Source organism: Nomascus leucogenys, chromosome 6 (genome assembly GCF_006542625.1).
Source record: "Nomascus leucogenys isolate Asia chromosome 6, Asia_NLE_v1, whole genome shotgun sequence".
Taxonomy (NCBI): domain Eukaryota; kingdom Metazoa; phylum Chordata; class Mammalia; order Primates; family Hylobatidae; genus Nomascus; species Nomascus leucogenys.
The window spans coordinates 8,263,644-8,280,936 of record NC_044386.1 but is presented as its reverse complement, the minus strand read 5'-3'; the positions used below and the strand labels follow the sequence as shown (position 1 = coordinate 8,280,936).

General features: G+C 39.7%; 1 protein-coding gene across 1 annotated transcript in view; it reads left to right on the top strand.

Annotated features, from left to right (window-relative positions):
* The window catches only part of SEMA5A (semaphorin 5A), a 502,481-nt gene that overhangs the window by 420,919 nt on the left and 64,269 nt on the right, over window positions 1-17,293 (top strand). The window contains exon 16 of the mRNA XM_003263156.3: window positions 8,787-8,934. Coding sequence (XP_003263204.1) covers window positions 8,787-8,934 — 148 coding nt within the window. The remainder of the gene's footprint in view (window positions 1-8,786; window positions 8,935-17,293) is intronic.

The window sequence follows — 17,293 nt, the reverse complement described above, 5'->3', positions numbered from 1 at the left end:
TGGTCCTGAACATTTCAGCTAAGGGATACTCAACCTGTACAGCCCATCCAGGCAAAGTCACTTCCATCTGTGCAAAGGCTTCCCTAGAGTCAAGGCACCACCACATACTTAGCATGTGTTATCACCATTCCCAGGCTGATCACACAGGAAAGAAGAGGCTGATTAACACTGTGGCTAACATATGTGTACGTTTCCATCCACATAGGATTTTTCATACAGCGGTGTCTTCAGGAAAAGATGAGGAATAAAGATGACAAGTGTGTTTGAGGGACTTATATGTAAAATATTCCTTTTGTAAAGAAGAAATGTTCATTTGTAGATTAGCATTTGCTCAGTGGAGGAAAATGTGAATTTAAATAATGGATAGTAAGAACAGGGACTATGTAAAATTTTTATAAAACCTAAGCTTTTCTATCGAATAGTCTTTCTAGGGGGCTACTGGGAGATTAATGAAAACCAGAAAAACCAAGTACCTGAAGTTTCCTCTGTGGTCTTCATAAGCAATAGGTTCTTAGATGTCTCTGCCATGTTATATGAAAGGTCTCTTCACCTAAGAAATATAAGCATTCTGATTCCAACAATGCAGATGTTTGAGGACTAAACTCAAGATTGAAGGAGACTATGATCTCCGTGGGAGAATACAAAAGACTAAGAACTAGGCATACAAAATAATTAATAAATGTATATCATATTTATTTAAACACCATCAACCCTCAAGAAATCCTGGGTAGCCACAAGATAATGAATTGATCTTCCCAAAAGATTCCCTAAGTTAATGGTTGGTTTATAGTTAGTGATTTTTCACCTGGGACATCTCCAGTGTGTGGAGTTATTCAATGGGAGCTTTGTTGCAACAAAAATCTCAGAAGTATTTACATTACTTTTTTTCTGAAAAATAACTCTAGCTTAATTTTTACATGTACTTTAGAATGTATAGACAGTTTGTTTTTCTCTTCTGACATTTCCTTGAAAAGATTTTCTGGAGTAGCAAGAACTGAGTAGAAGTACCAACTCCCACAGAGGCTACTAACAAAAGGAAGAAATGGATGTCTGTAAATAGTATCAAGATGCAAATGTTATTATCTGTGCTAGTTTCCTACTGCTGTGTAATAGTAGTTCCATAAACTTTGTGGCTCAAAGCAACACACATTTCTTTTTGAAATCTCATAGTCCCAGTGGGTCAGGAATTCCTATATGGCTTAGCTAGATCCTCTGCTTGGGGCCTCAGCAGGCTTCAATCAAAACATGGGCCAGAGCTGTGGTCTCATCTGAGGCTCCACTGGGGAAGGATTCACTTCCAAGGTCATGTGGTTGTTGTTTGTATTCAGTTCTTTGTGGGCTGTCAAACTGCAGACCTCAATTCCTTACATAGTTGTTATCTAGAGACCACTCTCAGTTTCTTACCAAGCGATCCTTCCTGGTGCTGTCACTTGCCTTTTAAAATCCAGCAAGAAAGACAGTCTCCTTGCAAGATGAGCATTACAAACTTATGTAACATAATCACAAAAGTGACATCTCACCCCTTTGCCATATTCTGTTGGTTGGAAGTAAGACACAGGCCTCCACAACCTAGAGGAGGTGATGACATGGGGTATGAATATCAGGAGGCTGAGCTCACTAGGGTCACCATAGAGTCTATCTGCCAGAGTTGATTCTCTGTTCCCCAGTCATTCACATCCCTACCCCTCACATGCCAAATGCATTTCACCCACTTTCAAGGTGCCTCAGTCTTATCCCACTAAGCCATCTTCCCAAAGTCCAGAACCTTATTATTTACATCAGGCCCACTTGTGGAAGAGGCTGTCTGGGTGTAGTTCTCATTGGTCTGTTAATCTCTAAAGCCAAAGGGAGAAGTTATCTGCCACTAACACACTTGGAGAGTCAGGCAAAGGATAACAGCTTTAGACATTTCTGTTCAAAATGGCAGTAGGTGGGTGGAGTGATGGAAATTATAAAGGAATCACTGTTCTGTATAAATTCTGAAATCTAGCTGAGCAAGTGTTTGGAGTTGCTTAATTAAGTTCAGGGAGTGGGCATAATGTTTTATGGTTCTTGGCTCTGCCTTCCGGACTCTTAGTTATGCTTCCTGAATCAGGCTTTGTTTTTCTCGAAGAGAGCATGTGCTTGTAACTAGGTAGTTTTATCAGCTTCCTTCCTGTCAGTAGAATGTGTAGGGTTTCCAGCAGCCTTTCATGCGTATTTTCTCTGTCCCTTTCCATCCAAGCTGTTGGTATCATTGTGGAAATAAGTTTCTTAAAAACATTAAGGGTCTTCAATGGACTTCCACAAGGTTACTCCACTAAACAAAAGATACATTCACAGACCTTTTTGAGTTAGCCCTTCTCTACCTTGAGGTGCTGCTGAGATGGCTGAGAGACAACACCCTCTAGCTCACTAGAGGTGATCTGAGGCAGTTGAGAGGATCTGTGAGGCACATGCTTGCTCTAGAAAAGACTCTTTGTGTAACTAAATACTACTCCAATTCTTTCATCTTTCTGAGGTTACAGTAAAAGGTTTTACAGTCACTATGTCAGCTTTTACTATATTCCAACCTTCCCTAACAATACTTGAAAGGACTGTGAAAGCTATTTCATATTTTTTGCATCTTTTGCCGTTAAAAGTGACTGATTTCCAAAATCATCCAGTCCCTGTTCTTTTAGTTTAATAATCCATTCCTCAGTCTTTCTTTCTTCACCTACATTTCACTGGAAGCAGCATGAAGAGACCAAGCAGCACCTTCAACACTTGGTTTGGAAATTTCCTTAGCTATGTAATTCAACTTATGTGTTTTGCCTTTCATATTAACACAGGTAACAATTTTGGCAGTTTTCACCCATTGTGTAATGTGATTCTCCCTTTTTCCAGTTCCTAATAATATATTCCTGTTTACTTTTTAAGTTTTTACTGTGGTTTTACACACACACACATGAAAAACATAAATTTGCCACTTAATCATTTATAAGTGTGTAATTCAGTGACATTATTGACATTCACATTATTGTATAACCATAACTACTATTTCCAAAACTTTTCATCACCCCAAACATAAACTCTGTAATTGTTAAGCAATAATAACTATTCCTTATTCCACCCTCCTCCCAACCCCTGGTAACCTCTAATTTATGTTCTGTCTCTACTAATTTGCCTGTTATAGATATGTCACATAAGTGGAATCCTACAGTAGTTGCCATTTTGTTTCTGGCTTGTTTCACTTAGCATAATGTTCAAGGTTCCTCCATCTTGTAGCATGCCTCAGAACTTCATTCCTTTTGTAAGGCTGAATAAGATTCAGTTGTATGGCTATACCACATTTTGTTTATCCCTTTTTTTCATCAGTGGACACTTGGTTTATTTTCATCTTTTGACTATTGTCAATGCTGTACTGAATATTGGCATATGAGTGTCGTTTAAGTCCCTGTTTTAACTCTTTTGTGTATACTGTATATCTAGGAGTGAAATTGCTGCATTGTATGTAAATTCTATGTTTGTCTTTTTGAGGAAACACCATGCTGCTTTCTGAAGAGACTTCACCAATGTTCATTCCCAACAGCAATGTATGAGAGTTCCAATTTCTCCGCATTCTTGTTATTTACTTTTGTTTTTCTTTAATTTTAGCCATCCTAGTAGGTATGAACTGGTATCTCATTGTGGTTTTGATTTGAATTTCCTTAGTGACTAATATTGTTGAGCATCTTCTCATGTGCTTAGTGGACATTAGTGTATCTTATTTATAGAAATGTCTATTCAAATATTTTGCCTGTTTTTCTAATTGTGTTTTTGTCTTTTTCAATAATTTATTTTTGACAAAATTTGTAAATATTTATCATGTACAAAATGTTGTTTAAAATATGCATACATTGTGGATGGCTAAATTGAACCAATTGGCACATGCATCATGTTACATATTTTTCTTTTTTGTGTGTGTGGTGGGAAGACCATCTTTTTTGATGTTCAGTTTTAAGTCTTTATCCCATTTGCCTCTAAACCCTTACTGGCCATGTCCTTTAAATCCAGATTTCTACTAATGGATGATTCAAGGTGATTTAGATTTTCATTAATGTGCTCCTAAAATTATTCTGCTTCCTGCCATTCCCTGGTCTCAAAACCACTTCCACATTTTAACCTCTTGCAGTAGCACCACACTCCCACGTACCACGGTCTGTTAATAGTTGTTATATAATAACATTACCACAGATTTAGGCATTTAAAGCACCAGGTGTTTATTTGCTCATGGTGTCTACGAGTTTTTTAATCTGGGCACAGCTTCAGGTTCTCACAAGGCTGCAATCAACGTAGAGGCCTGGCTGTGATGTCATCGGGGTTCAGCTAGAGAAAGACCTACCTCCAAGATCATGTGGTTGTTGGCAGCCTTCAGTTCCTTGTGGGATGTCAGACTGAGGGCCTCAGTTTCTTGCTGGCTGTTAGCCAGAGGCAGCCCTCAATTCCTTGACAACTGGGTCCTTCTCACCTTTTTGCTTGCTTCCTCAAAGCGAACAAGGGAGAAAGTTCTCTTGAAATAAGGGTGTTACAATCTATGTAACATAATGACAGAAGTGACATTCCAAAATCTTTCACATATTCTATTGGTTAGAAGCCAGTGACAGGTCCCACTCACATTCAATAGGAGGAGATTACACAAGGTGTGAATTCAAGGAGCTGGGGATCACAGGGAACATGTTAGAGCCTGTCCAATGAGTTCTCAAAGTTAAGAGTCCCAGGGCTCAATGGTTTTTAGTATGTGATTATTTGTCTTCATCGGTATGTTTGCTGAATCCTGTGGTGAGCCAAACTGATGTTCTTCACAAGTTATTTTTCTTCCTAAATGGCTTGAATTAAATATTATGGTAGACTTAATGTACATGCAGTTTCTCTGTTGCCATAAAAATTTAGTTATAGCAGTATGGCCCAGCAGAGGGCTAATCATTTAGAGTGAAGCAAGGAGAAAATAGTTCAGAAGAGGCCCTGATTGGTTCAGGTTAACAGAGATTGCAGTGAGCAACTAGCATGGATCTAACCAGAATGGAACATAATTTATGCAATTTAGAATTTATAACAGAAAGAACACTTTATTGCATGATATAGTGCTGAGAATCTAATCCATATGGAATTATAAAAGGTCATTATTTTCATAAGAGACTAGATTTGTGAAAACAGTGGATAATTTATAGAGAAATAGTGCTGGGTCATTAATTGACTCTTAAACACAAAATGAGAATAAGCAGTCATGGGCAAAATTAAAATCTTAATTATTAACACATCATGAGATACATCTGTGACTTGCAATGCTTTAACATAGTAGAGACACTCAAGAGCCAATAGCATTTGAAAAACATTGTAGCTCATTATTTGCTAAAAGTCAGCAGCGTGTTGGGGACTAGAGAAAGGGGACCAACTGCTAGCCCATTGTGTAGATATCTTATCCACAATTAATTTTAAAAACCCTTAACCAGCAAAGATACCAAGGTAACTGACTTCCAACCTCATTGTTTTTTGTATAGCTTCATAAGAGGGGCTTCTCTCAGGGGCATGAGTTAGTTGGGGTGGGGGCAGGGAGAGGGTCAGAGGAAACACTTTCTCACAATTGTGTAGGATCCATACTTACAGGCTTCCAAGCACTTTGTCTCTGAGCAGTCTCTTCTAGGGTGAATTCCTAAGTGAAAACCCAGACACAAAGAGAACAGAGCTAGCCTAGTAATTTCTGCTTCCCTCTGACCTCTCTCACTGAGGAGGCTGCAGTTTCAGAGGGTGACACTCCAGCAGATCCTGGTGTGGCTTGTTTCATGGACTACTATAGGAGAAAGAGAAAAAAACAAGTTTCAGGTTATTGACAACCTGAAAATGCAGCTCAGTAGACAATTATTAACACTGGCTGAAAGTTCCATGCACAGGTTACCCTGCGGTCGATTTTTACAATAATAACATACTGAGCATTTTCAGGAATGGCCTGCTGTCAGCAAATAACAGAAAGGATTTGTGTGCTATGGTTTATTTTGCTTTGGGGAAATGGTAGCTCAGTTGCTGTGCTTTTTATTAAAAGTCAGGGGTTTTATGAACATTTTTAGTAAGGTTTCCCTCTGCCTTCCATACCCATTTTTTTGTTGTTTTTTAGGAGGGGTGTTGTTGAAAGCTGAAATTGGGATCAAGTTTTCTAAGAAGTCCATGCCTTTTAAATGCTGGTGAATCAGCTTAGAAATGGAGATAGCCTACTTCTCTTTGTACCCACAGTGAGCTACACATAGATATTTTAACTAAATGCTGAGAGTTCTGATATTCTGAGTTTTCTTGACTTCCTCAAAATATGTTCTCCAAACAAGTGTCAATTTTCTCCTGGAATACTCCATGAACCAACACACATATTAATTTTACTTATTGGAACTCGACACATTTGCATGTACTTCCTAAGATCAAATTCTTTTCATCTGTTGTAGTCTCACATTTGTCTTGTCTCTCCTATCTAGAGGCCATGATCTCTTAATTAGAAGGTCCCTCCCCTTCCCCTACTATGTGTAGGAATGTCCAGTGGCCCTGAGCTCTGAGAATCGGACCCTGGGAGACTATAGTTACCACCTAAAGAGGAAAACCTTATGTTTCTGTGTTATCTTAAATGTGGAAAAGATGAGGAAGAGTGATAACTGTTCAGTTCCATTGGCTCCGCTCAAATTTGTAAGTTTAGACAAACTAAACTGTTTGCCCAGTTGGTTCTTGACTGTCTGGAGGCTCCTTCACCCCCTACACATCAACTATCTCTCCCTGGAAGTAAGAGTGCCTTCTGCCTTCCACTTTCAGTTAAGAGGCTGACTTTGGACTCCACTGTTTTTGTTTTGTTTTGTTTTCTATACAGTCACACAGTTGCCATACGGTACTTTCACTATACCAAGCTCCATCTCCACCACTTCTTCCCCTTCTTTCCAACACCATCGTCGTTTTCTAGGTTGGAGTCTCTCTTATTTGAATCATTGCAATCCAGCGTCCTCTAGTTGCTGTTTGTTCTATGGGCTCTTCCTGCTGCTAAACTGCCCTGTCTGGGGAGATGCAGACCCCATACTGAAATATGAGCAACTCCTCGAATCTCAGGGGTTCCAGAGCATAGTCAAGATGAAGCACCACCTCCTGGAGATGAGTCTGCCATCTAACTCTCATGGAGTTATTTTGTTTCTGGAGCTCTGTGGAAGTTTCCTGATTTCTCATAAAGTTCCAGTTTTCTACTGTATTTGGTAAAGATAGTTCATCCCACTCCCTGTTGCGTTTTTCTGTTTTGTTCTTCTCAATGATCTTTCGTGCTTTACTCTTTCCATTTCTACCTTCCATTATTTTCCAAAATGCTGACAGAGGTTCAGCCTGCCCCATCCTGTCGGCACCCCTCAGCTTGGCCTTGCTTCCTACTTTTCACACTGTCCCTGTTCCTGAAGCCCTCACATTCCCCATGACATTTTTCTGGTTTGACAGGAAAACAGTTCCATCTTATCAGCATTTACTGTCAGGACACTACACTCTCCAAATTTCTTTTCCTGGTGGCTGGCTACCATTTGCCCTTATTTTCAGTTCCAGAAAAACATTTACTTCTGCATAAATAATCACAGTAATGCCACTGTGTATTAAGATAGTTTTGCACATCCTGAGCTGTGTCCATGTCCCTGTGTTTATCTTAGACTGTGAACACCTGTGATCAGGAAGCCCTCTGCAATTCCTGTTGCATAGGCCCTGCAGGATTAAGCCTTTATTAATATTGATGACAATAAAGGTGACTGACTTATGCCAGCAGATGGGAACCTTTGCCTCTTGTTTTTAAGGCAAATAGCCTGGCAAGAGAGGAGGGCATGAGAAAAAGTTGTGCATTCTAGTATTCTCTAGAAGGTAAATGTGGGAACTTGGGCTTCATAGATGGACTATGAATCACCGAGTGTGTCTCGCTACATTTGGTGCTGTTCAGAGTAACCTCTTCCTTTCTATGAGCTGTAACCTGTAGAATGCCAGGCTGTTTCCTTTTTGTTTTTTGTTTGTTTGTTTTCCTCACTTCACTTCATTTCACTTGCAGTGTTAAAAATTGAAGAGAAATATGACTGATGATAAGGATAAAGGAGGCTTTGGATATTTGGCTGACATTTGGAAAAATATGTAGAAGTATAGAAGTGTATTCAAACACTGAAAAATAGAACTAATATTTGTAAAATTGTATAATAATTCAATTCTTTTTGAATAAGGAGTGGTCTTTTAAATTGTTTGGCATTATTCTGAGAGCCTACAAATAAATTTCGAAGTAGAATAGCTTAAGCAGTATATAGCATGGGCCTTCATGCTAATTCCATGCTCTAACTTTTCTTTAACTTATCCTATTATAACTATGGGCTTATTTGATTCAAGAATGAGAAAGGAATTCCAAGTAAAGCTATGCTGACTTTGTATCTGTAATCTGCTTTATCTTTCAATGTTTATGTTCAGAAGATAAATGCCCTACCTAGATATTTTCTGTATACTCTTATTTTTGGGTGTCTGTTTGAAGGGTTTTGTTTGTTTTTCCTTTAATTGGCTGCACAGGAAGATCCATCCTGCATTGTGAGTTTAGCATTTTCTTCATTGTCTGCCATGCATCCCATTGTCTGTGCACACACAGCATGGCCAGCACCACATCTGCCTTCTGTATGGTGCAACTGCTCAAAATACAAAAAGCTCCTCCACGCAGAGCATGCCCATGTGTTCAACATCTGGTGCAGGGATGGAGATGGAAACGTCAGTGGTTTCAAGTGGCACTAATTAGTTTCCCTGTCCTTTTGGTTTCCTCATTACAGATACTGCAATGAACATTTGCTATGTCCCCCACACATGTTCTGGACAGGCTGGGGTCCTTGGGAACGGTGCACAGCCCAATGCGGGGGTGGCATTCAAGCTCGCCGCAGGATCTGTGAGAATGGGCCTGACTGTGCAGGCTGCAATGTGGTGAGTAGCCTCATTCTCACACCCAGCCCACAATCCAGAACCAGGAATACAGACTCAATACACACAAAATTCTCCGCACACACTAGATGTTCTGCAAACGATAAATGTTCTGCACACACTAGAGGCTCTGCACAAATTTGGTACACTGCAAACACTAAATGGTCTCACACACTAGGTGCTCTGTGCATTCTAGAAGCTCTGCAAACACCTTATGCTCTCCAGATACTAAATGCTCTATAAATATGACATGTCCAGACACTGGATGCTCCCCGTACAATAGACGCTCTGAAGGTACTAGGTCCTCTCATACACTGGATCTTCTGCGTACATTAGGTTCTTGGCAGACACTAGATGTTCTGCAAACACCAAGTGCTCTGTAAACACAACATGGTCAGCACTAGATTCTCTACACACACTAGGTGCTGCAAATCATGCAAGTTTTTCAATTTCGTTAGAATATCTGGAGAAAATACTTGAAATTCAGAGTATCCTGAAGGCTTCGTGAATTAAGTATTCACATATGGGATCAACTGTCCCGGGAGTTTTTCTGTTCTGATTTCTGAGTCACAAAGCCTTCAGCCTGCTTATATATGGCCACTCTATTCGGTTTGGGACACGGAATAATATCCCCATACCAGGCCTACACCAAGGTATAGAACATTGTGGGATGAACTGGACACACCCTGGGGACTGGGAAACTATATGGAGCCATTGTTAGAGTAAGTTGGTGCCAATGCAGAGAGAAGAAAAGGGAATGCACGTGTTTTTTTTTTTTTTCTCCTGCCTTTACAGGTTGTATTTCTTTTAACACTTTAAACTGTCACATAAAATTCCACTTAGACACACTCTTTTCCAAAGGCTTGCTTTTGCTGTTCCTGCTTCTTCTGTAAGAATAACAGCATTTCCCCTCACTCACCTGCCCCTGGTGCTGGCTCCACAGAGTGGACACAGACAGTGGCAAAAGTTTTGATGGAGAAGCTCAGCACGAGAAGGTCTGGCTGAATTCCTTCCTCACTGATCTTTCCAGTTGGCCTTTGCAGCATCTCTCTCCTTTGGTTTGTGAGGCTGAGCAATGTTTTTGTGCTGCTGTAAAGCCTGCTTTTGTGGCATGCAAAAACCACACAGCTGAGATATCCTTGGGAAACTCAGAGAAAGGAAGAGGGATATGAGGTGCTTTGTCAGATATTACACCAGACCCAAGGAGATTTCTGTTACTGGAAATTACAATTAGATTTCTTCCCCTTCACAATGGAAAAGATATTGTCGTAGCTCTCCTATAATCTAGTACTGATTATAAAGACAGTTCTTTCCAGAGCAGCCTGAACTAACCGTAGACCAAGAAAAATCTTCATTAAGATGTATATTTATTGATATTTCAGATGCTGACATTTAAAACTATTTTTTAAAATAATTTTAAAATGACAGTTTTATGAACACTCACATGTTCTAGGAAAACCACTCAAATGGGATAACTTTCTATGTTGCTGAAGAATGTCATGTTTTGTTCCTGGTGGCATGATGTGTGCCCCCTGAGGTCTGCATTGCCATGTCAAGGTTTGTCTCATTTGCTCGGAAATCACAGGAATGGATGATCTAGGTTGATCTCACACCTTAGTTTCTAAATACATTGCAGTGTGAAAAATTCAGAAAACAGTCCACATCACTAATTTTCTCATTGTTAATTGACTTTTATAATTACCTTCAAATATAGCTTAATGAATGAAAAAGATCATATTAAGCAAAAATGTAGCATTTTTATGTAGTTCCTATAATATGTGTGTATGTGTGACATACATCTGATGATAAACGTAAAAATTGAAGGTCTTTCTAAAATATCAATGTATTTATTGCTTTATTTATTACAGAATTACAGTTTATGAAACAAATGTAACCACTGCTTTCAAATCCAGAAAAACACATATGTCTCCAAAGAGACTATTGTCACTTTTTAGGAAATTTGAAGGTTTGTTTTTCTTTTTGTTTTTACCACCAAATTTAGCCTTTTTGTAGTCTACTTCTAGGAAGGTGTTATTGCGGCAATGAGGAGCAATCTACTTCTCAGTGGCGGGAGTATATTTATTTTTCTTCTGACATGGCTTCTCCCGTGCATTTTGGTTTCCGTCTGTCCTAAGGCAGGAATGCCAGCTCACACTAATTAAGGAATGCAAGCAGTAGAAAGGAAGGGCTCAGTTTCTTTGGACTGTTTGGAAGATCTGTTCTATCAGTTGGATTCCTAAGAAGTTGATTTAAAAATGATAGTTACCTAGCTAAAGCAACATTTTTGGTCTTCATATTCCAGCTGCAGTTTATAAATCTTTGGCCACAAAGGGTTCAGTTTTTATTGAGTTCTATTATCAAGATAGTAGCTGTAAGTATAAAAAAAGTATTGATTTTTGAGTCATGAAGTGACCATCTGCTTGCCAGTGTGTGGCTGGATAACAAGAGGTGACATTTCTGAGTCTCAGTGTCATCCTTGGAGAAGGCGGTGATGGTTTTTCCTACTCAGAGCTCCTGTATCAAGGAGGGTGCCATCTGCAAGGTCTAGCAGCTCTCACGTTTGAGTGTTCCTTCCTAGTCTCATTTCTTTAATTGTTATCCATGGGCTTCAGCTGCTTCCCTGAGCTCCAGTTTATTAAAAATGGGAGTCAGCTAATGAAATGTCATTTATACAATACAGAACATGTTTGTGGAAAGTATAACAACCTGAATTTCCTGATTATTATAGCAATTTATAGAAAAAGAAAGAATTGATTATTTCAAGTTCAAGTATGCATCGGTTAGAAAAGACTCAAGAATCTTTTCTTCTGCCAACACTTTAAAGCTGAAATTTCATGAAAGGATTTTCCCAGCTTCACTTGTGAAATTTCTACATCGTTGTCTTAGACTAAGTCACCAAGCCTTTATTTGAATCTCAATAAAGAGGCAGAGAAGGACCCTTGCCAAGAGCTATTAGTTCTCTCCATGAATCCCTACTTGTAAATTGCTCAATGTCGAAAGCTTGGGAAACCGGGAGCCTTGGATTAGTTTGGGGAGCTGATTGACAGACACAGAGGGAGGACCTGGATCTTAGGCTGTCACTTAATTCTGTGAACTTGAGATGCATTCGCTGCCCTCTGGGCTTCTGTCTTGCTCTGCAAAGTGCAGGGTCAGACCCTGAAATTGATGATTCTGTGACCCTGGCATTCCTTCTCTGGACCCTGGGGCACATGTGTCCAGCTGATTGAGGGACCACTTCTAGCAAATGTCCCTCCCTGGTGGCTCATAGCTCCAATGAGCTCAGAATGAGACACTTAAAACACAGATGTTTACTCCCCACCTCCAAGTAGGCTAAACCCACAGGAGCATCTAGGGTCCTCTGGTCCTTGCTGCTGCTCTCCAGGTCTGCGTCTCAGCCCCGCATGCCTGTGGCTTCACAGAGTGGGTGGAAGGAGCAGGGTGGTGGGTCAGAGGGGCTCTGCCTCTGAGTCACTGTGAGATTTGACCTGCTGGTCTACTTCTCCACATGGTTGTTTTCAAATGAAATATGAAGCATGAACACTTGAATGACAGAGCTGTTTAGAAGATTACATATAGTACCTAATATTTCTATATATCCTAGCCCAGTGCCAAGTCTAACATAGACATTTATAAAATAGAAATGATTATCACTGTCATATGTGTGTTTCCTTTTAACCCTGTTTTGACAATAGTAACTGTAAAAATTCTTGTTGGGCGAAGCCTTGCAAATCCCAACTTACTAGGTGATGTCAAATTAAATATTGAAATTAAGTTATAACTACACATACTGGAGTTAATATTTAATGATAGTCTGAAATCCTGTATTACATCATCAAATAACTTTTGTTGAGTGCCTACTACATGCCATGCACTTCACTAAGAGTAATTAAAATTTATTATGTTTATTCTCTCTGTATCCCTGCAAGATAGTTTTCATTATTACCTCTGCTTGGAGATGGAAAAAAAATCAGCCTGAGAAAGATTAATGAACTTGCCCAGTAGCAAGTTGCCAGTGAGGGACTGGACCAGCATTTGAGAACTGATCCTCTGGGCACAAATAGAATTTAATGACACAACTCCATTTGCATAATTTATTTGCCCAATGTTAAGTGATAAATGATAAGCCTTACTTTACTCCGATTTAGGTTGAAGTGTAGCTTAAAAGAAAGAGGAGCTTTTTGTCTTCTATAGCTCTTCTCTTGATTTACACTCTTGATTTTTATAATATTGCGATCATTTTAGCCAACCATAAGAGCTCTATTGGGAGATCATCATGAGCCTAGGAATTAATCGAAGATGAACTCGTAACACAAATCTTAACTCTACATTTTGGCTGAAAATTACAACACATGAAAGGAAGAAGGATATAAAATGTTATGTTGTATACATAGAATTACTTCTTAAATTAATGCAACTCAAAATTTCCTCAAAGGTTTAGCAGATTTACTTTATTTTTTGCTGCATCAGAGCCAAAGACAGCGTCAGATACAGCACAAATAATTTACAAAGAACAACAGACTTAGTATTGGCAGCGCTATATTTCTTACTGAAATATCACGCAAAGCATGAAACAATTGACCAAAAGCTATGATTTAAGAGAGCAACAGGGAGCTTAGGGTAGGTATTTGTTTCCTAGATACAAAAGAACCAGACCACAGAAAGCCTGGAAAGGTCAAGAAGAAAGACATTACAATCAATACATGCTGTCAAAAGGGATTCTGCGAGGGTCAGTCAGAGTTGATATAACACACTCACATTTGTTTGTGTCAAATAATGGCACAATGGATAATCTTCAGAGCAAATGAAACCTGGCCATTGGAAGTTTAAATAGGTTGTCACATATGAAAATAATGACAGGCATTACAAAATATCACATTTTTGTGTAGCACATTAGGGTCTGCAAAATGCTTTGGGGAAGGTCGTCACGTGTTTTCCTGATTTTCCAAATGAGAAAATCGAGACTTGTAGAAAACCAGTTACGTACCCAAAAAACCTGCAGCTGGAGACAGCAAGACCCCGGGTCCAGGTCTTTCCACTCAGAGGTCCTGAGACAATCCAGGCTGCTACATCTTGCTCAGGAGGTACAGGAACAAGAGCAGTGAGATTAACAGGAAAGATCTAATATCTCATACCCATGAAACTAGACCATTCAAAAGCCCCAAACAGGTATATTTTGTATTTGTTTTAGCTCCAGTCGTGCTTGCCTCTGGCCAGTAATGTATGCGTAAGCCCAGTTTTAAACAACCTCACTAATACAACAAAAACTATTTGAGGCTCACATTTTACTCATGTTTTAAAAAGTATGAGCTGCTTATAGCCTCATCTGCCTAATAGTACTGCTTTGATTCAGAATTAGAGTTCTGAATCCATGTTCAGGATTTTTCTACAAACCATGTGCTTGTTGTAAATATTTTTGTATCAATTTTAATAATTATATTGTTCTTAATTTGGTGTTATTTAAAGCATACTGTAGATGATTTTTGTAGTTTTATTTCAAGAAATGTTTTAATTTCAACTTCTGACAATGCTAACGTTTTGTTAAGTATAAATAATTTAATGATATCAAAACTATTTTTCAGGATATATTTCATAAAACATTTTCTGAGCATCCTTGTGGTATATCTTGTAAGACTCTAATAGAATTTTGATTTCTGGTACAATTTTATCTGTAAGTTCCCTATTTGGCTGGTATCAGGTGAGCAGCCTCTTAATGCTCCATGGACAATGTATTCCTGTGGGTTTTAGAAATACTCATTTCCTGTCTTCCTAGACTTCAAAAAATTATCTGTAGTTCCCCATTTAATTTTTAGTGCTAAAATATTTTCAAGAGCATAGCAACCTCCTTGCAATGGTGTGTACTTTTATTCAAGTGGGACAGCTGGCACTTCCTTTCATCATAAAATGTAGAGGAGAGGTAGCCTGAGAGAGATTGACAGTTTTACAGTCGAACAGCCTGTTTTGAAATTGGCTGCTTGCTTGTTTGTAATCGTTAGTTCCCTTTGTATTCATATTTGGTGTTTCCTCATTTTTGAACAGTGGCTTCCTAGAGATTCATAGTCCCGACTTAGATGGCAGGTGGGTTGTTATGAAGAGATATATGAAAAGCTTTCTTCTTATTCACTTATTTTTGTTTATTTGGTTATATTTGGGCAATGGCACCCCAGTATATGCTAAGGTGTGGATACTTGAACATTGCCAGCTCACACTGAATTATTTGTGTTTGTCAAAGGATTGTTATTTTACACTGGACCTGGACCCATTTCCAAAAGTTTATTTGCTGCCCTTAACAATACCCCTGAAACCTCACAGATGCAGACCCTATATTAATAGTAAGCTATTCATATAGGCTACTATTTAATAGGCTACTAATGCAGACCCTATATGAATAGTAGGCTATTTGTATGGCTGTCTTATTGATGTGTCTGGAAGCTGCTCTTACTTTAACAAGCTAGTGGACCTGGATTAGATACAACTAAGTTTATCCATTGTTCATGAAAATACCATTTTATGATCCTAGAAAGGAAATTTTCTAAAATAAAGTTTAAGAAATACATAAAATAGTTGACTCTAACTCCACTGAAAACATACAGAATTTTTATAGATAAAAGTAATATTCTCCATCACCATCATCATCATCTGTCATTATAATTGCTACATGCCAGGTATTGTTTAAAGTACTTCTTAGGGAATTGGTGAGGAATTCCTCCCAATAATCCAATGAAGTAGTATTGTCGTTAGTGTAACCAACTTACAGATGTAGAAATTGGAGCAAAGAAGCGAGATGGTCCAGGTTCTAGGAAGTGTTGCCAGCCTCAAAGCCAGACATTTATAGTGATGGCCTGCTTGTTTCCCCCACTACACTGTGTGGCCTCATCTAATATTTGATAAGTAATTTTGAAAAGGTGAAGGACTGTAGTTTTCATAAGATTAACTTAAACACCAATGGGCTTATAGAAGTTTGTTGTATCCAGCTAAATATGACCTATACAGATTTGATAAAGTGAATGATTCTAACTAAAAGCCGAAAACAGTTAATCACTTATTGAGATAATCACTGGTGGCTTCAGAATATGCATGTAACTGAGGGTCCAGAAGGACGCAAGAAACCTTGGGAAAGCCCCAGATATCCAGATGCATCTGAGAAGTGATGCCCATCTTTCTCCTTTTTTTCACTTTCTCCTCCAAAGGCACTGCATACAGTTGTGCAGGTTGTGCACTGCAGAATTCCAAAGGGAGTATTAAACATTATGAAGATGTGAGTAGCACTTCTGAAAAAGGGCAGCGCATCCTGGCTGCCACCCTAGCCCTGAACTGAGTGCATAAAAACTCAGTGTGTTCTTCAAAGCCTCCGAGACATGTAGGATCCCAACCATTATTTTGGACTATTTTCTTCATCATGGGAATAGGAGCTGAGACTGAAAATTCTGGCATCATAGCTTGGCCCCTGTTTAAAGTACATTTTGAGACAAGACAGGGGTTTAGGGCAGGTGGTTTTATATATGCCGACAGCAGCAGGTGGAGATGATGAGGGGGTGAGGCAGGAAAGAGGGAAAAGCTCCTATTAGGGTTTGTCACCAAGGTCACTGCTGCGGGCAGCAGAACTGATTTTCTGAGAAGCCTGTAGATGCCTCTCGGGAGTGTGTCACCTTCCCAGCTACCATTGGATGAGGGTGCACTCAGCCTGCACTTTCACTAACCCAGCAGTCTCCTGGGGCTTCAGAGAGGACTCCCAACATGTAAAGCCACAGGAAGGGAGGTGTGTGCCCCAGGTGGATGCGTCTGGCAGAGAACTGACCACCATTTGGCCGCAGCTGGGACCACAGGAGGCTGAGGGGCTGTGCAGCCCCAAAAGCACGTACTACACCTGGCTTTGTGAAAACAAATCCTGACCATAGTAGAATGGACCAATGAGAACAGGATTTCTGAGGCTGCAGTCCAATAATTGGGGTTAAATGCAATCTGGGGCCCTCCTGCCTTACAGGTCCCATGGACTGGTGAGAACTTCCGAGTCATCACATAGCCATGGATACCCATTATTAGGCCAGATGGCATTCCGCTTTCTGCCAGGCATATTTATTTAGCACACGGCTTCTCCATTGTGTGGACCAATTCTTGCCTGGGACACATGAAAGAAAGTCATTTTTCTGGAAAGGTTCTCTCTTCTCCATAGAGAGAGATACAGGAAGGGAAGGCCCTTTCTTTCTCCGCACACAAAATGTCGAGAATGAAGATGGAGCTGCTGCCCACTAGCTGGCAGCCTTGAGAAGTAGCTAGGTCGGTGGGGGGAGGACAGGAGCAAAGCAGGGAGACAGAGCTAAGGACACCAAGGGGCTCATCTCCCCAAAATCCACCCTTGCTCGGC